General features: G+C 33.9%; 1 protein-coding gene and 1 long non-coding RNA gene across 4 annotated transcripts in view; one reads left to right on the top strand and one right to left on the bottom strand.

The window, feature by feature from the left end:
* Window positions 1–4,254: 4,254 nt before the first annotated feature.
* Window positions 4,255–25,614, bottom strand: part of LOC105349012 (E3 ubiquitin-protein ligase rnf213-alpha) — a 108,572-nt gene continuing 87,212 nt past the window's right edge. For all 3 annotated transcript variants that reach the window (XM_066072384.1, XM_066072386.1, XM_066072385.1), the window contains exons 63-93: window positions 24,285–24,454; window positions 23,454–23,675; window positions 20,827–21,041; window positions 20,573–20,669; window positions 19,876–19,976; window positions 19,313–19,495; window positions 18,831–19,088; window positions 18,525–18,645; window positions 18,042–18,322; window positions 17,714–17,834; window positions 17,439–17,555; window positions 17,211–17,321; window positions 16,832–16,885; window positions 16,495–16,695; window positions 16,162–16,261; window positions 15,595–15,629; window positions 15,416–15,513; window positions 15,161–15,314; window positions 14,742–14,913; window positions 14,488–14,588; window positions 14,283–14,340; window positions 13,969–14,153; window positions 13,717–13,858; window positions 13,026–13,109; window positions 12,351–12,543; window positions 11,924–12,146; window positions 7,922–7,996; window positions 7,620–7,811; window positions 7,298–7,387; window positions 6,387–6,583; window positions 4,255–5,712 (exon numbers count right to left, since the gene is read on the bottom strand). In XM_066072384.1, coding sequence (XP_065928456.1) covers window positions 5,514–5,712; window positions 6,387–6,583; window positions 7,298–7,387; window positions 7,620–7,811; window positions 7,922–7,996; window positions 11,924–12,146; window positions 12,351–12,543; window positions 13,026–13,109; window positions 13,717–13,858; window positions 13,969–14,153; window positions 14,283–14,340; window positions 14,488–14,588; window positions 14,742–14,913; window positions 15,161–15,314; window positions 15,416–15,513; window positions 15,595–15,629; window positions 16,162–16,261; window positions 16,495–16,695; window positions 16,832–16,885; window positions 17,211–17,321; window positions 17,439–17,555; window positions 17,714–17,834; window positions 18,042–18,322; window positions 18,525–18,645; window positions 18,831–19,088; window positions 19,313–19,495; window positions 19,876–19,976; window positions 20,573–20,669; window positions 20,827–21,041; window positions 23,454–23,675; window positions 24,285–24,454 — 4,550 coding nt within the window. In that variant the 3' untranslated portion in view covers window positions 4,255–5,513. The remainder of the gene's footprint in view (window positions 5,713–6,386; window positions 6,584–7,297; window positions 7,388–7,619; window positions 7,812–7,921; window positions 7,997–11,923; window positions 12,147–12,350; window positions 12,544–13,025; window positions 13,110–13,716; window positions 13,859–13,968; window positions 14,154–14,282; window positions 14,341–14,487; window positions 14,589–14,741; window positions 14,914–15,160; window positions 15,315–15,415; window positions 15,514–15,594; window positions 15,630–16,161; window positions 16,262–16,494; window positions 16,696–16,831; window positions 16,886–17,210; window positions 17,322–17,438; window positions 17,556–17,713; window positions 17,835–18,041; window positions 18,323–18,524; window positions 18,646–18,830; window positions 19,089–19,312; window positions 19,496–19,875; window positions 19,977–20,572; window positions 20,670–20,826; window positions 21,042–23,453; window positions 23,676–24,284; window positions 24,455–25,614) is intronic.
* Window positions 14,080–14,847, top strand: LOC136271844 (uncharacterized). The gene is made up of 2 exons (XR_010709839.1): window positions 14,080–14,220; window positions 14,771–14,847. It is a non-coding gene; the product is annotated as an uncharacterized lncRNA (long non-coding RNA).

Here is a 25,614-nt window from a genome sequence, read left to right as displayed (position 1 = left end):
TAGCATTTTTATTTAAGGGGGGGGGGGGGCTTTCACTTCATGTCTAAACAAACATTTTTCTTAAAGAAGATGGGGGAATAAGATGGCGCAAATGCCCATTCGGTTTAGTATCAAATGTATCATAATCAAGTTTGCGAAAGCACGATTTCTAACTATATTCAGTTTTTGATATATTTAATAAAAGATAAGAAAAAAAATATCGCCAGAAAAATAATTGCAGTATCGAACCCATAACATAAAAACCCTATATATATAAGGTTAGTTTATGTCAGGTACTCTAACCACTGAGCCATTTCAGACACAACAAAATTAGCTGTTTAAATATTATGTGTGACTTTGGCCACGAATTTACGAACTTATATTATTTTTTCAAAACGTTGAATTGTTGGGGTACAAAATGATATTTTTAATGTAAAGTGGGTCATCTCTCCACGTTTTTGTTGATTGAAATCGGTTTGTTTCCCATTATACCTTATTTAGACCATTAGAAAAATATGGAGATTTAGACCATTAGAAAAATATGGAGCACTGACCCGCTCTAGAAAATTATGGAGAGATTGTTTATAAACACGTTGATAATTATTTCCATAGTAATAATTAAGCTATTTTATAAATATATCAAGCCGGTTCACTCAACATTGTGTCATGTTGTAAATTTTAAATTTACTGGGTGGCAGTAAATCTTATCAAAGTTCAACGAACTTCAATTAGAAGTGTATATAAACAGTCGCGAAATGTTGAATGTTAGGTATTACATATGTAGTACATTTGTAATTCACTAGCTCTAGAATAATTGTAGATAATTCATCCTGAATAATTAAGAAATAAAGTACGAGTTTTCGTGAATGTTGCAGAATAACCTCCGAGGTCGAGAAATGTTGTTTTGAAATATAAAAGCCGAGGCGTTAGCCGAGGCTTTTATATTTTAAACAACATTTCGAGACCGAGGAGGTTATCCTGCAACATTCACGATAACAAGAACTTTATTTCTATTCTACTAACAGCCCAGTATTTCTACAGATCGTTTCTCCTATAGAGAGACGATCTAGGTAATTTTGACGGCTGTTCCGTGTAACCCCAACGGTTTTGTTAGTAATGTTTACATGTGTATCGATCAAAGGAATCACATGCAGACGACATATTTTTGTTTGGATTTTTAATACTCTTCACTTATTTATAAAATATCTTTGAATCATGTTCATAAGGGCAATTTAATACGATTATTACTACTACACTTTAAATATTTTATGTAAAACACGCAGTGAAAATGTGGTGGGGAGGTCCTAGGAACAGCCGCATTGATCTCTTAAAAATAAACAGTTGAGGCAATACACATCGTTTTGACTGGAACTAACACGTGAAATTGACATGGTTTTAAAAATTTTGACGGTTTGAAGTTGTACTTTCATGATCAGTGCGAGACAAATAGGTATATCTGGACTGCATTTTACAAAAGAACTTACGATCAAGTCTTAAATATTTACAGTCTCGTAAAATGATCTTTAGAAAACAAAATTGACATAAAACCACTTGTTTATAAATATTTCAATTTCCATAATTATATTTTCCAGGCATAAGAATTAATCATTGATTAGTTGGTGATTAATTAGCATTTATTAATTTGGTCGTAAGTCGTAAGTTCTTTTGTAAAACGCAGCCCTGATCTGATAATTTACTGATGACGTTCGTGGTATATTGGAGAATAATGTCCGCGGCATCTCTTTGATCTCGGCGATAACTGTAGTAGAATTGCAGATAGATCTAAGTCAAAACTCGGGACAACTGTTCCTTTTACATGTATGATAATGTCCGTTCCAGCAATACGGCAAACACTTAATTCTTTATATCAACTTTGATATGAAAATCAGAAAGAGTATCCAAAGGTCTCATTGCCCTGGACAACAGCCATGAAAATCCCTCTATTGGACAACGCAGTTGATTGTTCTGTTTAGTTTGGTTCATCATGAAGATGCCACCATTGTAGGCCCACTATTTCATAATATGCTGTGGTTAACTTATTTAAATGCATTGGTCCCTTTCACGCAAAGTTGGTGATTTTTCATGCATGTGAAATGGTGCATGTTTTATTTTTAGATGGGGATTTATTTATGCGAAGATGCGTTTAAAAAATATATGCCTTACATGTAGTTATATTTATTGTGAAAGTGCTTTTTCATAATATGTTGTGGTTACTTCATGTGGCCTTTAGGGCAAGTTTGAAGCCTAAAATTTATCGCGCATACACTTAACGTATGTATGAGAGAATGGCAATGGGTTTCTGACGATGGAAATTTTTTTTAGGAAATTCGTTTGTATTATAACAAATGCCGATATTCTTTATAAAACTTATTTAGAAGCATTTCTTTTAAAAATAGTTGATGTTAATTGTACTGGAATACACAAATATACCAAAAATATAAAAGGTATAAGTATACAATTATTTTCACGTACAGTATAAGCTTAAAGGTCAACAAATATCTACCTAAATTTTTTGATATACGATTTGTTTATCTTAAAATCCCCACATGTATTTAGTGAAAAAAACAACATACAGTATATCAATAAGTTCCTCCTTTTTTAACCTCCTTTAACGTTAAATTAGGACGTTTCTCTATATTTTTATATAAAGCTCTTTTTCTAAACATAGGCGTAACTGGATACTAGTATTACACCCGAGGATTGCCGAAGGGTAACGATGTACCGTACCCGTCCGATGCATGCCGATTGCCTGCCGAATGTCGTCTGCTTATTATACTGCTGCATATGCTGGTGCGTTTTCGTCGATGATAGACTAGACAATCAGGATTAAAATCAAAAAGTCGAATACCATGAACATTTTTCAAGTCATAAGGTAAGTACATTGACTGATTGATGATTGTTGTTGTACATCTTATTCATTATAGGCCTATAAAAACGATGTCAAGTACATTGTACATACATACACCGGGTGACCCTTATATATAGTAACGTTTGGCTTAGCTGAATTCACAGGTATATTAAACGGTTAGGCTATGGTTGTCAGGTTTGTTTTGTACTATATATACTGTATACAGGATTTATAACTTTACTTTTACAATTAATCCAATCCACACGTTTCTCTTTGCGGGTTCAACCCAAAGGTCAAAAATCAACTTTCCCCTTCTTTTTGGTTGTCCTGTGACGAAATTTCTCTGAATTAAATTTATTCCTTCGATATGTGGATTTCCCCATCTTGGAACAATCAAAATACACAAAGAAAACGGACTGTTATTAAATGACAAACCTCTAAACTACAAAGTCTAATTACTGTGAGAAATCTATGGGTTCTTCCCAAAAATGGCGTCCAAGGGGCATAAGTTTTGTAAAGTGTAGATTGAACTATAGTATTCAGAATCTAACGTATCCTTGTGTACCCATATTTCAACAGTCTGTCTTCATTTATGGTCTTCTTCACAAATGAAATGAGCAGTAATTTTGAAATCTAAGACGTTTATCGTGAATATCAAGTGATCAAATGTTGCATTTTATATAAGTTGATCACCTTTTTACATTTCGTTTCTTCCATCTACAAAGTATAAATTTATTCACTAACAAACCTACTTGTAACAAAGTAATTAGTGCAGCAATCTCTATGCTATAGGCCCTAAATTCGATGCTTTGACTTTTATAATGACATTTATACAAGATCATATCATTAAGCCTATTTATAGAAATATACATCGGGGATACTCAGCTCATTTGAGGTTCCCTATGGCTATGGATGATGCTTTTAAATGGCAATTTTCCAATGAATTATATTTACACGAGTACATCCACCAAGTAAAATTCCCTATATATATTTCATACGGAAATTAATTGTAATTCAATGCTATATATAGAAACCGAGAGGACTTGAAATCTACCCGATCCAGACGAGTTCTAGCCAATTTATCATCGAAACCGTCAACAGCAAAAAAAAAAAAACCCCAAACTTTAATAATTACACTATCTTAGGATAGTTTAGCATAAGTTTCAAATTTCCTGGACCAATGGTTTTTGAAAAGAAAATTTATGAAGCCTTTTCTCTATTTATTTCTATGCAAAACATAAATCCCATTTACCCCTGGGAATATTGAGTTCTCTCCCTGAGGATTTGTTTATACATTTGTAACTATATACAAGTTTCAAGGCACTTCATCTACATATTGTCACTGGTTTATGGAGATACATGTAGGCACGGGCAGCTATGACAATGATGCTTATGATATTTATTATTTAAAAAAAAAATACAACAAACTTGTTATAAAAAGTTTTATTGCACACGTGAATAACACAGAGATAAACTTAATGTAGAAAGTATTAACCAACATAAAATGATATTATAATGCTTATATTTGATGGCAAAAAAACTAACAACAAAAAATCAATTCCCTAGAAACATGCAGCAAATCAATTTTATCTTTAGAAATATGGTGCTTTAGTTACCCCCCCCCCCTCCCTTATAAATAATAATCCCCAAACTCAAGCAAACCAATTTCATCTCCAAAAGTAGTGGTTTAGTTATCTAATACATAATCATATATAAGTAAATAAATGCTTATATTTGGTTAACCATATTCCAATGATTTCCAAACAGAACATCCCAAGATTTTTCACACTGTGCATTTTAAAGTTGTAGTTATAGTCCATGGAGTAACTTAATGTAATAAAATAATTTACACAAAAAACTGTCAACCTTTAAAGCTAGAATATATGTTGAATAGCTACATGTAGTAAACTTATAAAATCCTCTATACATATTCAAGCACATATTGATCATTTCTATCTTACGTCAGTGTATTTGATCAACATGATTCAGGTGCCATATTTTTTTCAACAACAAGTTCAGAGAACATACCCTTTGTTACAATTCCACGCTGCACATTAAAGTAGAAATAAAAGCAAAATATGGCATTGTTGCTATAAATAAAACAACTCACTATGATTGTACAGTCAAAGCTTGAGAAGAATTATTTTTTTCATTTTTTAAGTAAGCTTTAATGGTTTGTTTATACATGTATGCAGATTAAAGCTAAGCTTCATCACAGGTATTTATTATGCAGTAGAACAAAATACCAGTATAAATTCACATTCACTTGGTATTTACTTGAATATCCAAATTGTATAGATTTGATTTGTGAAATTATATCAGTATCAAAACATTTTAAAAAAAATATGAAAGATAACAAATTATCAACTACAAAACACAATGTACTTCAAAACAAAACAAAGTCGCAAGCTATAAATAATCTACAAACATTGGCACAGTTTAACTATCACATTTAACATTTGGTCCCAATAAATTACCATTTCTTTGAAATGTATGGTTATCTTTAAGATATATAATTTCTTTTATATGCATATCAGTCAGTCATTTCTATCTTTCGCCAAAAAAATCAACAAAATGTATACAAATATCATCAATTAACACAGTTTAAATATTATCAGCTTTTCCTTTTACTTTCTTCCTTTCACTTTCATTTGTCTGTATTCACTCCTTTATGTAATATTGTCTATTATCTTCTTTCACTTTGTTTGACTGTGAAAAGAGCATACAAAAACAGCCAGGTATCCACTGCTTGGTTGTTAAGAATGGCGGTAAAACCCGCGCCTTCGTTTGGAATTCCCTCTATAATTTCATTCGTCCATCCTGGGTAATTGAGGTCAAGGTCATACTGTGGGGCAGAAATATATCCAAGGAGTGTGTCTTGCAATCTGCAATTAATTGAAAAAATTGTGTTTGAGTGTTTTACAATCATAAGGTTTCACAGCCAAAAGGCAAACCTACATAAATTTGTATGACTAATAGCACTTATTTTGCATTGTAAAAATTTGCATCATGAACATCAAATCAGGCTGTAATCTTAAAGTAAAGAGAACAGAATAGATTTAAACACTGACTTCTGGTACTTGACACAAATCTATCAAATAGTTTTTAAAAGATATGCCACCATGCAGTGTCAGGCAGTTTTGAAGACAAACCTTTCTAAAGGTGGCTCACTACACCTTGAAATATTTTCTCAAATCAGCAACAACTTACTTGATTATGATAGATATCATAATGGATAAGAAGTATTTAAGTCAAATAGGCAAAAAATGTGTAATTTTGGATGAAAAATTACATTTTCAAAAAATGAATCCAGTACAATTGCGAACAAAAGCTCCAGGCGGATTCGAACTCATGATCTGCGGTTCAGAAGCCCAATACTTTAGCCACGACGATAAGCTAAGACGATTAGCTAAGACGATATACAACAGAATCGAATGATATAAACAGTTTAACAAAATATTTAAATCGCCATCTTGTGACGTAGTGTCTTAAAAAGTATAAGTCTCGGAGTAGTGAGGTAAAAATATCTCAAAATGTTCAATCTACAGTCTTAGCTTACGGAAGTTTGGCCATGTCGACATCATCATCGTCGGTTCCTTTAGGAACTGTTATAGTCAGCATAATGCACTCAAAAAGGATCTCCAGCAGTAGGTCCAGTCTCTCCAGGGAGATTTCCTCACACATGGACGTGATCAAATCTCGCTGTGCAGCATTAAGCTCTTCCCTCAGTTCTGTCACTACACCTTCAAATGCATCCTTGGAGAAAAAATGCAACATACATGTATAAAGGAAAATACAAACATTAAAAGAATTTTTTGGAATTAAAACTTGCTCACACAACTTATTTATGGCAAACACTACATTCATGTTTATAGTTGGTTTCATGGGAACAAACTATTAAATTTTGTAAAGTTCTACCTACATGTATTTAATTTTTGTGTTATTTTAAGCAAAGATTTTGGTGCAAAAACTTTGGTGTAACTGTTATTTATGTCTCTGGTGTAAGACATCAACTATCAATCAGATTAAAGGGCACGATTGTATTATTGTAATAATTGTAATGGCGGGCACTGGCGGCATGTATACACGGAGAAGGTGATTGTACCGCTCTGATTACAGTGTAAACAATTTATATTAATTTTAAATGGCCATTTAAATACAATTATCTTGCAACTGATTATGCGCAAAACATTTTCTGATAAATTTGCCCAATTGAAACAATAATATTCATTGACAACTGTTTAAGAAATGTGTTAAACAAACAGAAGTGGTGTTTCCGTATAAAGACTATGCACATAATTATGATAACCAAATTGAATGTTTTAAATGAACCTGTTAAAAAAGCATAAAAATTCCATTGGGGTGCATACGCATGTCACAAAGAAATTTTCTAGATAAAAAAGTATTATTTTTGGCAAATTACGGTACATCACATTTTGCCTATATCATACAGATAGACAATCAACTGACTTCTTTGTGTGAGGCTTGTCTTCGGGTTTTCTCCATGGCCAGAGTTATCCACAGAGACTGGGCATGCTTGCACTGACATGAGGACCTTGCCTGAAAAAGAATGCACTCAATTAAGTTAAGTTATTAATACTCTGCTTCAGTTACAGTAGAATCATCAGATGCACTGCGTAAAGTTAATAATTAAATACTCTGCCTAAAATGGTACATGCTAAAGTTAAGATGATAAGAAAACAATGCATGAAATAGAGAACAATTATCTGCATCTACATATAAGTATACATTGTGCATAGCAATATGTGCAATGAACAACAGAATATGGAACCTTTTGACTGGGGAAGGGATTTTCCATCTTGAGGGTCTGGGTCATGAATTTTTCTAAGAACATATTGGAGTCTCCTTTCACAGACTTCAGGAAGCTGATGGTGATTTCTAGCTTGTCCAAGGTCTCACAAAGGTCAGGGTAAGTTCTGGTCTCCTCACAGATCTGATTGGCTACTACAGAGGTCAAAGGTTCCTACAATACACCCAAACCAATAACAGTGAAGCACTTACAAATGTACCCCTGAAGAGATTCCTAGTCTCTCTACTCTGTTTTATTAGAATCCGTCTGAATAAAATATTCACCTGTTTGATTTTCTGTCGGAGATCTCTAAACACCACAGCATTAGTTGTCTCTGATCTGTATGTCATCATCTCAAACTGCAAAGACAGTAATATTACACTTGTTAAAACTGATTAAAACTGATTCAACACTTAAGAATTGAACATTTTTTTTTTTTTTACATGCATATCATTTGTCCCATAGCACACCAGGTCGTGCAGACAAATTGAATACCATACAATAGCACGGTATGATGATTTGCCTGCACAGTCTGGCGTGTTATAAGACTATCGAATAAATCTAAGACTAATTATTCAAAAATAAGCATTCATGATCTTTGCTTACATTTATATTTTGAAGTTCATTTGTATGAAATATTTTTGTATCATTGTATTAAAGTCATTGTATACACTCTTTTATGGATATGAATAAAAGATGGAACAGCCATAAAACATGCCACCTAGTCATAAGTGTGCTTCTTCAGCTAAGTATATAGTGCCAGAAACTCTCCTGGGAAAACTCTTTTTTAAGATAGGATAGATATGATTAAAAGTTTCAGTGTTTTTGGGGGGGGCCTGATTTGGGGCCGAAATAGAAAATTTCCTAATATTTTCCGAATTTTGAACCCAAAATTCCCAATTTGTAACGATGACGTTACTTGTGCTAATATGCTGTGATCAGGTTTGTCATGTGTTATTAAACATTGAATGTTACAGATTTCCAATGCATGCATAAGAGGAAATATACACTAACTGTACTAGATTTCGACCCGTGCGTACACGGGTTGACATTGCATATCGGACATTTACGAAATAGGTACATCGACACACCTTATTATTGACATTTACATAACAAAGCTATAAGCCTACAATAAATGCTATTAATTTTACTACACTTTCCTTAGTCTGAATAATCTAACTGTGTCTTGGGAAAGGCCCTCACCACAGTTAGAATGCCTCCCTTATACCCGTAATGTAGCAGAAAAGTGCAGAATCACTCCGGAACGATTTTGGAAAAAGTTAATGAAGTTGCCTTGAAAATAAAATTCAAATTCATCACAACAAACCTTTTTGAGACTGCAAATACCTTTCAACCAAACATTGTAATCCATAGAATGGAAGAATTTAACACCTTTTCACCAACGTACACGTATTTTCTTTGTAAAACTGGGTCCGTAGGACATTATTCATTTTAACGATAAAACATATTCTATCTTCACTCTCCTAACAAATATAATGTAACTTTTTTGCATGAAATCAAATATTTTTGTCACCACGAAGACAAAAGTAAGTACTTAGTTGAAATGTATATTTGTTATTTTATACTTTCTCTCATAATAAATCATTAATATATATGAACAGAATATATAGCAAAGGTCCAATGAAAATTTACCCGTATTTGTATTATCATTTCTGAGTTTATTCAATTGTGAAAACATAAACTAAAGATCCCGTTACAGGTCTAGGCAACCTCCGTTTTTGGAGGATAGCTCAATTTCAAGATGGCTGCTGATTTTTACCATATATGGAAAGTCACTTTGCATTGTGGGTGAAATTATCCTCCATTTTTGGAGGATAGCATGGGTATATTTCAAAGGCTTCGTGCATATCTTTAATGAGAAAATGCAAGCACCAGACCATATGGGAATTAAAGTTAAGGGAATAAACTAATGATTGTATGCGGCGATTTGAAATTCTATGTATAGTATTTTCACAATATGCTTTGAAAGTATGTACTTCCTGTGTTCAGTTTTACAAATGACAGACTATTTACATGTTTCATTTAATAAAATTCACAAAATAGTGATGTTTATTACTCATTAAAACATTAATGAGTTCACTCACGTTTAGAGACACATAATAGATATCTTGATCTGCTATATTGTACATGTACAAAGTAAATGTTTGCATATACCTTAGGAACTTTTTAGCTCTTATTCTAATTAATTCACATGTTATTAAGTATCATTTAAATTTAATCCCTTCACACAAAAAGACATTGTTAAATTTTATTAATCAAAATGATACCATTCATAGATATCAATTATCCAGAATATTGAAAAAAAAATGTGAGAGTCTTCACATAAGATATTTTTCTTTAAAATCAGCCCTGCAATTAAATATTTATTAAATATTATCAATAATTATAATTATTAATAGCTAAATAAGGTGATATTTTTATAGTATAATAATTGTATTTTATTCATAGTTAACTCCCTTTGTAAAAACAGAGTTAATCACCCTTCATCTGAAAAGATCCACCAGGGGGCGCATACATCTATCCTCCAAAAACGGAGGATAAAATCTATCCTCCAAAAACGGAGGTTGCCTAGACCTGCGTTAGCATGAATGTATTGGGCAAGCGTAAGATTGTAAAATCCAAAAAATCCAGGTGATTTCCGGGAATTTTTGAGGAATTTTCGTTGATAATTAAATTAGCTAAGCTTAACTGAGAAAAAACAAGATATCTGTGAGCCAATGCTCACTAGTGATACCCCCGCTCTGATGTGAATATGCAAAATAAGCAAAGTCGACATTTAACAGAAAGCTGGCATCCGATTGGTACAGAAATATATCCCACAATATGGCATGCCTAAACAAATAGTGTGTTAAAATTTCAAGCATCTGCGATAAATAGCTGCTGAGAAATCTTTGAGGAAAATTTGTTTGAAAATTTTGTCTAAAAAAGCAAAGTCATTATTTAACAGGAAGTTGACGTCCGATTGATACAAAAATATATCCCACAATATGGCATGCCAAAACAAATAGTGTGTTAAAATTTCAAGCATCTGCGATATATAGCTGCTGAGAATTCTTTGACGAAAATTTGTTTGAAAATGTTGGCTAAAAATAAAAAAAATCGTCGTTTAACAGGAAGTTGACATCCGATTGATACAAAAATATATCCCACAATATGGCATGCCTAAACAAATAATTTGTGTTAAAATTTCAAGGATCTGCGATAAATAGTTGCTGAGAATTCTTTGACAGAAATTTGTTTGAAAATTTTGGCAAAAAATAAACAAAGTCGTCATTTGACAGGAAGTTGACGTCTGATTGGTACAAAAATACATCCCACGATATGGCATGCCTATACAAATACTGTGTAAAAATTTCAAGCATCTGCGATAAACAGTTGCTGAGAAATCTTTGACGGAAATTTGTTTGAAAATTTTGGCAAAAAATAAACAAAGTCGTCATTTGACAGGAAGTTGACGTCTGATTGGTACAAAAATACATCCCTCGATATGGCATGCCTATACAAATACTGTGTAAAAATTTCAAGCATCTGCGATAAACAGTTGCTGAGAATTCTTTGACGGAAATTTGTTTGAAATTTTTTGCTAAAAATAAACAAAGTCGTCATTTAACAGGAAGTTGACGTCTGATTGGTACAAAAATATATCCCACGATATGGCATGCCTATACAAATACTGTGTAAAAATTTCAAGCAACTGCGATAAACAGTTGCTGAGAAATCTTTGACGAAAATTTGTTTGAAAATTTTGGTTAAAAAATAAGCAAAGTCGTCATTTAACAGGAAGTTGATGTCCGATTGGTACAAAAATATATCCCACGATATGGCATGCCTTAACAAACACTGTGTTAAAATTTCAAGCATCTGCGATAAATAGTTGCTGAGATAAATGCGACAGAAATTTTTGTTACGGACGGACAGACAGACGGACAGACAGACAGACAGACGGACAGACGGACGGACGGACAGACAGACACACAAGGGTAAAACAGTATACCCCCTCTCCTTCGGAGCGGGGGTATAATAAAAACAAATTGGTAATCTTCAAGTACCAATGATGTTTAAAATATATAAAACAAAAGACAGTATTCTTCCGATTTCTCGGTATTAAAGACCAAAAATTCTAGTCTATTATTTTAATATAGTAGTATAGATATATACCTAGATGAGCAGCACTCTTGCAAACATTATTAAGGTATATTCTGAAAAGAAGTTTGTATTAATACATTTATCAACGTGACTCTGGCCTTTGTGTGAGTGATGCATACCTCATACACTGGCATCTCAATGACAGACTTGGAGAACAGGAATCGGTCCATGAGCTGGCGCTCCAAGTCCCCAAAGTTGTAGTCTATCTTGGTGCCCTTGCCCACCTGGAAGGTGTAGTGACAGTTGGCCATCACCATGGGGAGGATGTCCCTGTCAGGGTGGTAGCTGATTAGGTGAGCCGGAGTCACGTCCCTCAACTGGACCTTGGGGAGCTCTGTGTACCTGTCAATCAAAGTCAATTATGTGTATAACTTATTAATGTTGTCTGTCATTAATTCAGAAAAGCTTTATACTATATAAATCAAATGAAATCTGTATAAAACACTCCCAAATTACAATAACAGAACTATTGCGGTCGGACACTTAGTACTTAAATTTTAGCACCAAACTTATCACTGAAATCAAAATTGGATACATTGTACTTACTTGAGTTTCTTCACCTTGCAGTACTCCTGCAGGAAGTTGTTTTGTTTCTTCAGTAGATAGTACAGTAGACCATAGGCACAGAGCCCACTGTCCCTGAAAGTGGGCAGCACCACTGACACTGGATGATCATCAGTGATGGGCTTCTGGCAGAACTCCTTGGGGATCTTGGTTAATCCCTCCAAGGTTGGAAAGGCTTTAGTTGTAAAGCAAACAAATTATGGAGATGAAATTTTTTGTAATTGGGAAATTTTGTTTGAGAGGTTGAAAAATATTTTCAATAAATTGCCATATGCTTAAAATGATGGGTCAATATTTGTTGCCTCTGAGCATTTCACCAAAATTTAGTACATGCACTTGTATTTTATCTTGCTGACCACTGCAAATCAGACTGTATCTTCCATAACTGGTGGCATAGGAAGGAAGATAACATTATATATACACTTGCAAACAATTTGTTTGACGTAATAGCATAGATATATCTTGTATTAATCCTGACAATTATTAACTTACTATGAATATTATATGCTCACTTACTTAATTGGCTCAATTTTTCTTACAGATTGAGGTACATACAGACAGACATTATAATGTCAATCTACCCAAGTGTAGTATAGTTAAATTGACTGTTTGCTATAATTCCCGAACGATAAGACTTGAGAATATCTAGAGACTTACGATATGTCAGGAGCTTGTTTTTCACACACTGCCAGGCCAAAATGAAGTCATTCACCAAATTCTTCACCTCCTCTGATCGGCCCTCTGCGATGAACAAGAGCATGTTTAATTTAAAAGTAAAAGTTCCCTTGTGAATGAGTACATCCCTTTCATATTGGCATGAAACTAGAGTTAAACCCTGCCACAACTTCATTAATATGTGACTTTGACCTTGAACATCTTATTGGTGGTGAGCAGTATATGTGCAACATACGTGCGTGGTACAAGTTCTGTTTTTATACATGATACTGATCTCTGTGCAAAATAATTTAAAAACATTTGGTGCTTTATTTAACATAATGTAAAGAAACAAAATAGTCATTCTGATGATGTGACCTTGACCTTTGTCAAATGACCTTTGCATAGCTTCATGACACAATCTCAGTTCATGAACAACATACAGTCAAAGTATAAGCTTCAGTCTGATGTTTCTTCTGTAAACTCTAATGGACAGAACACATGTTCAAATATACAGACATGACCACTCTCATAAAATTACTGTATCTCAGTTTTTTCCATGTTACTTTTTTCAAATCACAGTTGTAAATGATTCTGCCCAATTAAAAGGGTTCCTTAGAAAACTTTGTTTGTGGGGATAGTTGTGTCAGTCTTCATTATTATGACTCAATAAGAGCAGAAGAGACATAGTTACCATTTTCATACTCCTCAATCATATCCCCTATAGTCATTGTTAAAGCCTCCCCTCTGTCCAACTTTCTCTGGAATCTCTGAATCAGCAATTTCTGGAGTTTCATGATGCTGGGTACAAGGCGAATAGCTCGTAGCTGCTTCTCCTATTTTTAAGAAATAATTATTTTAAAATTGTCAGATTCCTGTGTCAACAAGGAGCAAGATGAAGACTTGTCTAAATGCATGGAATGGAGAAACTTTTAACAATTCTGACCTCTTGTAGAAACATGAGCAACACTTTGTGGGTGGGAGCCTGGACCTGCACGGTGTGTAGGAGGTGGTCCATGGTGATCTGGGACCTGTAGCGCCACACAGCCGCCACATTGTGGAGGCTGTTAGGAGAGGAACACTCGGATGGAACGTTTATCTCAAACAACAGGCACAGCAGTGGGTCAGACCCTGTCAAATTCAGCAGTTTTATCTCATTATGTTCTACATTGATGTGTCAACCCTTTTAGAAGTACTAGTAAGTACATGTATACATTTTTCATAATATTTATGAAGTTTGAAAATGTCAAAATGACATACCTAATCTCTGATCATTGGCAAGCTTTTCATTTAGAGACTTCAGATCTTTTGTCATCTCCTTATGAAATACATAAAATAAAGAACCATGAAAAACTTAAAGGAAATATAATATTAAACTTCATAAAAAAATGATTGGAAATAAAGCAGTATTTAAGGTATATGAGTAAATCTTCACAGAGCTATGTAAGAAATATTGAACTTATACCTTAAGAACAGGTGACAAAATGGTTTTTGCAAAGTCTTCTTCCCATTTCTGTCTAGCAGCCTTGTTGGCCAAAACACACATTTCTTGGTTCAGCTGACCACCTAAAATGTGAAAATAATTATGAAGAGAGAGAGAGAGAGAGAGAGAGAGAGAGAGCAAGCAAGCATTTTACAACAAGACACTGTATATATATATTTTTTATTTTAAATTTAATATTTGATCCATTCCATACAAAAATGGCCCCCAGATTTTACCTCTGTGTTTTCTCATCATATCTCTGCAGATACTGTGTATAAGGATATAAACATCGTCCACACTCCTCCCTACGGCTCTCTGAATGGTCAGCAGGTCTTTCTCTATGTGAGCCCACAAAAAGGGCAGCACGTTGTCAGCATCAAGGTCTGGCTTTATCAGACTTTGGATGGCCTAAAAACAAATGTATGTACGATTGAATACTATACTCTAAGTCATTTGGATGGCCTGAAGCAATCAAAACAAAACAAAATTATTCATGTGGAATTTATTTTATTTTATGCTAAAATAGTTTTAAAAGAGGCATTATAAAATTAAAAGACTCATTGAAAAACTTGGCATCTATTACAGATGTATACCATTTACATCTATGACTTTTAAATTTGAATGTTTTATTGTTTGTAATCTTGAGGAATCTGACCTGTTGATTGATATTGGCGCCTAGATACATGGCCATGTGAGTGAAGAGTCGTACAATGGCACACTCAATGGGAGAGAGTCCTCTCTCAGGGCTGGCATCTGGTTGTCTCCCTTCCACCCGACCCAACACATGTCCTGTAGCTGTCTGGTCTAGCCTGAAACCCCGACATGATGGTTATGATTTAAAGAAGAATTTTTTTTTAAAGCTTTTTATAATTACTCCCTACTATCCATAAAATATATTGCACAAACTTACCCATCATGCAACTGATTGTTGGCTATAAGTTGATGACGTTCACCCCCAATATCTGCACCGCAATCCTTACAACGCCCGCGATAATATGGACGACCACACTACAATTCACAATTAATGAGAATCATACGAGTTGCTTGGCCTTAAATTAAGGACTTTAAACTTGTTGTTCTTTTACTTACATTTCCAATCACATATGGATGACCATTAGGACAACCTATGGAGAAACAGAAATATTTCAGACTTGATTGCATGTGCTCATCTTTTTTAGCTCACTAGAACTGAGTTTTTCTTATCAAAAATGTATCTGATGACAATTGTCTTCAATGTTCAAAATACAGTAAAACTTGGCTATAGCGAAGTCCTAGGGACCAATGAATTTACTTCGTTACATCATTCTGTAATTTGTTATTAACCATATAACAAATTCGTAATAATACCTACAGCAAATTCACTATATACATGTTTTCATTTAACTGTAAAGAAATTCGTTGTAAAAATGTTAAATTTCTTTTATTATTCACCTCTACAGAATCAAAATCGCTACATTCATAAATTTATGGGTTAAAAAGTTTTTGCATTACCATTTAACATAATAGTTTAAATGAATTTATTTTCACATATATTCTTCAATTTACAACATGATTATTAAAGGTATCAAAAGAAAGTGTTTTCATTCTAAGCCTTAATTAGCAAAAATTCTAGTGTTGGGCAAAAAACATAATAAATAATATCAAAACTTAACTTACGATAAAAAACTGGATTTTCATCACCTCCCTTTCTGGCTGCCAACAAAGCTTCCTTTATTTCAGCAACATCATCTTGTGGCATAGTTGGTAAAAAGGAGTTCTATATATATAATGGTTCAAATAGATGTATACATTGCTAATTACTTAAATCATGGTGATGTATCATAGAATTTTCAGTATTATTCCTAATTTATATTTTAAAATGGACTTTTTATATAACCTGCATTTCCCCACTTTTAAGTGTACTTATTTTCTAGAATAGTTCAAAACCTTTAATTTGATAAATACATGTACATGTATCACTGACTGAACACAGTTTCCCTGTCCACCCACCTGCATGTCCTGTGGCTGCTGGACCAGTCTGTTGAGTGGTTCCACCAGTGTCCTCTCCTCTGGGATCTCCAGCAGGGTGATGAAGAAATGGTTCAGTAGACACACAGTACTCTGGTGGCCCAGGTCCATTCCCTCCTGTACAGTCAGCTGGGGGTTCCTCCTCCATACAGCATTTCTACACAGTGCAGCCGGAAGATCATCCTGACAGAATTCAAATACAAATTAATATGTAAAAATTAAACACAATCTAATTAATATATGCACTAAATATATTGTATTTTTTATCAATACTTAAAGCAAAAAAAAGAGGGAACAATTTGACAATGCAATATCATACCTGATTGGAAAACAGTGGATGCTGAGCCAAAAGCTGATGCAATTGTTTAACTGCCTGAAAAAAAAAAACTTCTTTGAAACACATTCAATGTGAAAACCAATACTTTTCCAAGCAGGCCAACTGTAATTGCTGTTTTGAAATGTTGCATGGTACATGTACTCTGTAGACCAAGTTCATAACACTGACAGTGGTGATCCAAACATATACTTTTGATGACATATCATGTTCACTTCTTTCTCAATGAGGACATTTTTGACAAATAATTATGCAGTGATATTCATATATTATTTAGATAAACATTGGTTATTATTGAAAAATACAACTTTTTAAATACTTTGTTCATTAATGATTGTAATTAAAATTCAAATTATGTACTAACAGCTGGAGTGACTCTTCTTTTGTTTTCAGGATACAGATAACACATAGTTATTTCTCTCATCACAGCTAGAAGAACCAGGGTTCTCTTCTGATGATCTGGTAGCTGAACAGCCTGATAAAGGAATTAGTAGCTGTTGTAATCATGGGAAAATTCATAATGTGGATGGCTAATATTGCTGAGATTATAACAACATGTATGTTATTTAAAACAATATCTGGCTCTATAGACCTGGATAGCTGCATCAAAGATGTCCATGTTCTGTCCTAGAGCTGCCTGTGTCAGCTTTTCTCTCAGCTCCTTGTACTGGTCCCCACATACGATGAATCGGTCACTGCACTCAACAATCTGACAATACACAATACACTCATATGGAACTTTCCTTGAATTTACTTTCTTATTTATCGAATTTACTGCACCTTAATGATCTTAAAATTAACACAGAATTCTTGGTAATAATTGATGGAAAACTGATCATCAATTAACATAGACTTCTTGATAATTACCTCATTTTTCTGGAGCTCGGGTACACTCAGCCAGCGTACAATGGTGGCATCAGTTGTCTTACAGATCTTCTGGTAAGTCTCCACTCCAAAGCAGCGACACAGGTGTTTGATCAGAAACAATCTAGAATCAGAAGTCACCATCAATATATCTTTTTGCGTGCAAGAAAATTTTGCAAGAATCATGAGGGACTCTTCATCTTGGACTTTTCTTACTCGAAAGAATTATAATGCCTCTCGTAATTGATTGAAACTAATATTAATGTTTGCTGGGTTGCAAAATAATATTCTTCAATTCAGTTTATGTCAACATTACTTTGCAATGTCTTACTTTGGCTGCCTTGAGCCACACTCATCACAGAGTTTTCCTGCTGCCTCTAGAAGCTTCCTTGTCTGCTGGCTGTGTTTGATTGATTTCTCCACCAGTAACTTGTGGAGAACCTCTGCTACAACAGTCAGTCCAAACCGGGTCTGTGCCATACAGTACAGCTTCTCCACATCCAGCCCCTCTCTCACCAAAGAACCCACGTCATGCTGCAACATCTGGGTCGCCATTCTGATTGTGTACTTCATTGGGTCTGTGCTCTTGGCAACCTCATGATTGAAGGAGTCCTTGAAATAAGACAACAGTTATAAAGTGTACCTATTAAGGTAATAATTTATCAATGACTTTTTCTCTGACTGATAAAAACAAGGCTATGTACATGATGTACATGATCTTGCTTTCAACTCCTAGATCAAATTTCTATACATGTCTGCATGATAAAAAGAAAGAGAAGAATGAATCATTAATTTTAAAAACCCAAACTTTTACCTCTACACACTGAATGATCAACAGACACAGCTCAACCATTTTCTCCTTATTTTCTTTCAGTGACATCAAATCCTCTGCTTGTTGCAAATACATTGCTAAGTACTGCTGCACTTGTTCAGAGCTGTGGTTTAAGGGGTGGCAATATTTAGTTATAATTGTCAAAGTAAATGTGAATAAACAAAAATCATTTAAAATTGTATAATGATAGAATTGAAAAGTGTAGATAACTCATCATAATTTAATAAATCAAACTCAGCAGTGTTGATGTAAACAAAATATAAGCTGAGAACTGAGCCAAACACTGACCTAGTCCTGAGCAAGTGCTGTAGGAGGAAGGACCGTAGGACTGGTGTAGGATCAATTCCTTCCTCAAACACAGACATCTCCTTACTGGCCATCCTTCCTCCCTGTCCTCTCCGGGCGGTGGCTGTGATGTAGGACATCAACTTCTGGACAACTTCATTGGACGGAGGCTCATCATCCGAGAAACAGAGCTGAGATACAAGGTCCATAAAGAAACTGTTGCACCGACTTTTGAAAAGGTTTAACTTCCTAATTTTAAGGCTGAAAAAAATTATAAGATAAATTATTACAGTGCCCTTTAACTGAGCCTTTAGTGTCTAAGCCACTGAACAACTAAATGATGTATCATAGAACTTCTGTTTTATATCACTTCTGTTTTAAAATGCAACTTCTGTTTATAATCTTAAGACGGTCTAGGTTTTTCTTTTCACTTTACAATAATTATTTCAAATTGATTCAAAACAGGTTTTGCATATTCATCTCACTCTTCTGTGTTGTCTTGTCGAGGGTTGAAATGAGCAGGGATCTTGTTCTGACAGACAGGACACTCCCTGGTCTCAAGAATTGCCAATTCATTGAAACATTTCACACAGATAATATCCTTGCAGGGAAGTTGTACGGGTCTCTCAGTGATCTCGCTCTCACAAGCTTTACAATCCTCCTGTCGTCTGTAATTCATATAAACATAAGTGCACATAATTCTGAAAATTTAGGCAACTGCTTCATATTCGCCAGAAAAATGAAGAATTTCAAGGGAAAAAATATTTAATCTAATTGAATTTTTATCTTGCAAGGATGGGAATATAAAAAGAAGATCAAGTTATTTTAAATTTAAATACGAATTGAATATTTTGCATGATTTACATAAATAAATACTGTCTTGGATTCTTTAATTACTAAATGTTTTAGTATGGCCAAATATATCCAATATTAAAGTACAAGACAGATTTGATGGTCACCCCGATCCCCTTAAGCTACATTTTTGATATTCCCAAAACCACTGAAGTAAATGCACAATCAATTATAATACTTTGACACTAGTATTTACCCAAATGTTTTGGTCACAGAATTTTTCATGCATATCTTGAGGAATTTTTCCACCTTCTCCAAAGATTCTAAGTTCTTGAAATCAACATTGTCCTTGAGCATCTGTGGAAATGAGAATAGAATCTGAATGTCATTGATTATCTTTAAACAAGTCTAATCACCACTGTGCAATAATGACTATCAATATATAGCAAATACAACTAAATAAAGTTGATACTTTTATGGCCATCCTTATGGAGGCTCAGTTTCATTAACGGGCATAATTAAATGGAGCAATACTTTAAAAGGATTTTACAGCAATCTGTTTGACTTTAACTTAACACTTTTTGGATTAAAAAATATGCCAGATGGGACCATGTAAGAAAATTAAGCCCAGGACAAAACAAAACCATCTTATTTCTAACCTTAAAACTTGGTTCAAGGTCGCTGAACATAAATAACAATAGGACTCTATGAGTCAAATAGGGCCTAGGAAAAAATATGCTTTGGACAGAAATTTTATATAGAAATAATTACTTGACCTTTGATCTAAAATCGGTTCAAGGTCATTGCACACACATTATGTACAGTATTGACTTTTCCCTTTTCAATTAAATGAAATTACTAAGCAAGAAACTGCAAATCATTTCAGATCTCTTTGAAACTCAGTAAATTATGAAGCTTTGTTGGAAGAAAACTCATTTAATTAACTAACTTACCACCCAAAGAGTCATCGGACGCTCTACCGTCATTATCTCATCAGAACAGACGTGTTGTAGGAACAATTTCATTACTACCACTTTAGTCCACACATATCTTAATAAAACAATTATAAATCTAACTACAAAATGATAATTAACATAAATATATTGTGAAAAGAAAATCAAAAAATATTTTAAGAAATATTACAAATTTCGAAATATTTTTTGATTGGAATTCACAATGAAATCAGTATCATTTAATTTTAAGTTACCTGGCCTCTTTGATTCCCTCCATACATCTCCTACCAAACTCCTCCACCCCTGTCTGGTGCCCCTCAGTCACAAACTGTCCCAGAATTCTCTCTACAACAGGTCGGTACTTGTGCACTTGTTTCTGCCAGAGTTGTCTACCTTTCAGGTCACTGATGGAGTCTTTGTTTGGCTCCAAAGATTTCAAAAGTAGGAACAGCCCAAGGACATCCAGAGTCTGATGGAGAACAAAAGCACCGCCAAATATACTTCTACTATACAAGTAGAATGTACATATTATATTATGTCTGTCTCTATGTGTTCAAAAATGCATCTTTGATAGTTGAATAAAATTTCCAATTAATTATAGATAGTAACTAAAGGAAACAAATAATGGCTATGAAATTTATCTAATAAACAAAGATAATTTTTGTTTATCAGTCAACTCATAATAAATCCCCCTCGATTAGATTTAAAAATCATCACCTGGATCCAATGTGCATTATTTTTTCAAACAATCTATTATCATGATGAAATGTTTCCAACACCTGGCCAACAATAAGTTTAAAAGGCTCAATTTGTACCTCAAAAATGTAATCAGCTGGAATTTTTTCAAAAGTAAGTACAATTTTATTTAGTTTAATTAAATTGTTTGCAAAATAGTACCAGTGACATATCACTAAACTGAAGGTGTTTTCAGGCTCTCTGAGACAGAAAAAGCTCATTCATACAAATAATGTCAACAATCTTGCTTAATACATTTTCTGGTCAGTGAACCATCTGTTAACAGCTGACCCATCACTACCTTTGACATCTATTGACCTTTGTCCTTTAAATACTTGACCTATAACCTTATCAAAGTAATTTAGTCTGGATGTTTATCAGACATCCAGACAGAACTACTGTTCAAACAATAAAACATTAATAAACTAGTGGGTATTGTTTTTTTATACAAAAAAACACATGTCTCCCCTTCTCCCAAAGGATTGTAATATGGGGCAAATTTAATAAGTGAAAAAGAATGAAGTCAGCTATATGTTAGATATCATCCATATATGATACAGTTTAGAAAATGAATTAACTTGAGACACAAGATTGGTCAAGGTCAAAAATTATGGAGGTGTGCACTCCTTCTCAATACCATCTACCTATGTTCCAAGTTTGAAGCCTTAATGTCAAAAGCTATCCAAGTTACCACCCAGACAAAATTTAATTATTTTTAATTTGACCTTGAGTAAAACAAGGTCAAGGTCAAATATTAATCAATAGTACACCTCAGTGTATTATAATTAATCTTTGTGTAAAGTTTGAAGTCCTTCTGTCAAAGAATATTTAGGAGGTGAACAATGAAGTTTTTTCTCATTTGACCTTGAAATATAATTTTTAGGTCAAGGTCAAAAATTTTGGTAAGGTTGAACTGGACTATATACCATCTATGTATGATACAAGTTAAAAGATTGTATGATTAAGGAGTCTTGTGTTATGGTCCGGACTATATATTTTATAAAACGCTTGACCTTGAAGAAGATAATAAGTCAAGGTCAAAAATTTTGATGGCGTGCACTTCTTCTTAATACCATCTACCTACGTTCCAAGTTTGAAGTCTTAATGTCAAAAGGTATCTAAGTTATCACCCAGACAAAATTTAATTATTTTTTCTCAAGTTGACCTTGAGTAAAACAAGGTCAAGGTCAAATATTTATCAATAGTACACCTCAGTGTATTATAATTGTTCTTTGTGTAAAGTTTGAAGTCCTTCTGTCAAAGAATATTTAGGAGGTGAACAATGAAGTTTTTTCTAATTTGACCTTGAAATATAATTTTTAGGTCAAGGTCAAAATTTTTGTAAGGTTGAACTGGACTATATACCATCTATGTATGATACAAGTTAAAAGATTGTATGATTAAGGAGTCTTGTGTTATGGTCCGGACTATATTTTTTATAAAACGCTTGACCTTGAAGAAGATAATAGGTCAAGGTCAAAAATTTTGATAGCCTGCACTTTTTCTTAATACCATCTACCTATGTTCCAAGTTTGAAGTCTTAATGTCAAAAGGTATCTAAGGTACCACCCAGACAAAATTTAATTATTTTTTCTCAAGTTGACCTTGAGTAAAACAAGGTCAAGGTCAAATATTTATCAATAGTACACCTCAGTGTATTATAATTGTTCTTTGTGTAAAGTTTGAAGTCCTTCTGTCAAAGAATATTTAGGAGGTGAACAATGAAGTTTTTTCTGATTTGACCTTGAAATAAAATTTTAAGGTCAAGGTCAAAAATTTTGGTAAGGTTGAACTGGACTATATACCATCTATCTATGATACAAGTTAAAAGTTTGTATGTTTAAGGAATCTTGTGTTATAGTCCAAACTCTATTTTTTATAAAACGCTTGACCTTGAAAAAGAATATAGGTCAAGGTCAAAAATGTTGGTGGCGTGCACTCCTTCTCAATACCATCTACCTATGTTCTAAGTTTGAAGTCTTAATGTCAAAGGGTATTTAAGTTACGGCTTGGACAAATTTGGATGAAGAAGAATAAGAAGAATAAGAAGAATAAGAAGAAGAATAAGAAAGTCGACAAAAACAATATGTCTCCCCTTTGAAAGGGGAGACATAATAATAATTTCCACAGTCATGCATAAACTTACCATTTCTTGGTCAGTGACCAGATAGAACTGAGCACTCTTCTGCTGGAACTCAATGATTCGCTCACTGCAGTCTGGCCACACTCGCGTGATGCTGGCAAAGTTCCTGAGACGGGGCTCAGTTTTACTGTACACAGCGTGGATGGCCACAAAGTTCATGACAACACTAGGTAGTCCTTCTCTGAATTCCATGTTTATTCCGTTTAGCAAATTTTCACACACCAACTGAAAATTAATGTTCAGATTATTCATACTTATCATACAATCATGCAAAGGTTAAGAAAAATGTTACTATAGGTAAAAGATGATTGCGTATTTTACACATTTTAAAGCAAGTTAAATAATTTCCCTACACAATATTTCTATTAATACCTGTTTATCTACGATATCACCTAAATGGGCCAATTCCTGCAATTTTGCCAAACAAATGAAACATTACACACTTACTTTCAATATGTTTTCAACTACATTGTATTTTCCAACCTTATTTTTAAAGCTCTTTATTGAACTTCTATTTTGGGGGTGCATTTTACTACACATAGTCCTTTATTGAAGATACATACTGTACAATTTTTAGATGCTTACATATATGAAGTTTCTATTCGCTATTATTAATCTGTAATGAATAAGAGCTACGAAAAAGTTTTTCTATGGTCTCTTAAAATTTTACAAGAGTTTTGCTGTAATTGTCTATCTTTTAGTTGTATGATGAATATATTATGTTCTTAAGCAATTATACACGTGTAACCTGAACATCAAACAATTTTTTAAAACAATTAGTATAAATTGATTTTCACAAAAACCTTGATCTTTAATGATACACAAATATTGTACCCCATGTTCTTCTTGGCTGGTCACATGGTACACCATGTGAACAAAGTCACTCAGGTAGGCCTTGAGACAATCCATGACCTTGACCCCTGACAGACACTTCTGAAGAACTTTCCCTAATGTTGTTTTCTCTATGATGTCCAACACACTCATAACTGACTCTTGAACATTTACTGTAAAATAAAGCATTAGAATCCATAAAAAAAAAACCCGTCAAATCTAAATGGGGTTGGTATCAACTGGATATTACACTGCACAATGTTTAACAGGAAAATTTAAACAAGAGGCCCATGGGCCACATCGCTCACCTGAGGAACAATAGGTATGATAAAATCAGCTTAAAGGAGTCATAATACAAACAATCTGGACAATGTACAATAATACATGTAGACCACGTATAAATAATATCCATTTTATTCCCCCCCCCCCCCGAATATTCTTATGTTTATAATCATTAGTCCCTTTTTAGCTCACCTGAGCCAAAGGCTCAAGTGAGCTTTTCTGATCACAATTTGTCCGTTGTCTGTCGTTGTCGTCGTCGTTGTCGTCATCGTTAACTTTTCACATTTTCATCTTCTTCTCAAGAACCACTGGGCAGATTTCAACCAAATTTGGCACAAAGCACCACTAGGTAAAGGGGATTTAAGTTTCTTCAAATGAAGGGCCACGCCCTCTTTAAAGGGGAGATAATTGAGAATTATTGAAAATTTGTTGGTATTTTTCAAAAATCTTCTTCTCAAAAACTATTCAGCCTGAAAAGCTAAAACTTGTGTGGAGGCATCCTCAGATAGTGTAGATTCAAGTTTGTTCAAATCATGGTCCCCGGGGGGTAGGGAGGTGCCACAATTGGGGGATCAAGTTTTACATAGGAATATATAGAGAAAATCTTTAAAAATCTTCTTCTCAAAAACTATTGGGCCAGAAAAGTTCAAATAAAAATGGGAGCATCCACAGGTAGTGTAGATTCAAATTTGTTCAAATCATGGTCCCCAGGGGTAGGGAGGGGCAACAATTGGGGGATCAAGTTTTACATAGGAATATATAGAGAAAATTTTTAAAAATTTTCTTCTAAAAAACTATTAGGCCAGGAAAGCTCAAATTTGAGTGGAAGCATCCTCAGATAGTGTAGATTCAAGTTCGTTCAAATCATGGTCTCCGGGGGTAGGGTGGGGCCACAATAGGGGGATGAATTTTTACATAGGAATATATAGAGAAAATCTTTAAAAATCTTCTTCTCAAAAACAATTTGGCCAGAAAAGATCAAACTAGAGGTACTGTGAGCAAGCTCACAATTGATAAGCCCCGCTAAGAAAAAATCATAACTCATGTATTT

The sequence above is a fragment of the Magallana gigas genome, chromosome 9 (genome assembly GCF_963853765.1).
Source record: "Magallana gigas chromosome 9, xbMagGiga1.1, whole genome shotgun sequence".
NCBI classification, from domain to species: Eukaryota; Metazoa; Mollusca; class Bivalvia; order Ostreida; family Ostreidae; genus Magallana; species Magallana gigas.
This window is presented reverse-complemented; position numbering and strand designations above follow the sequence as displayed.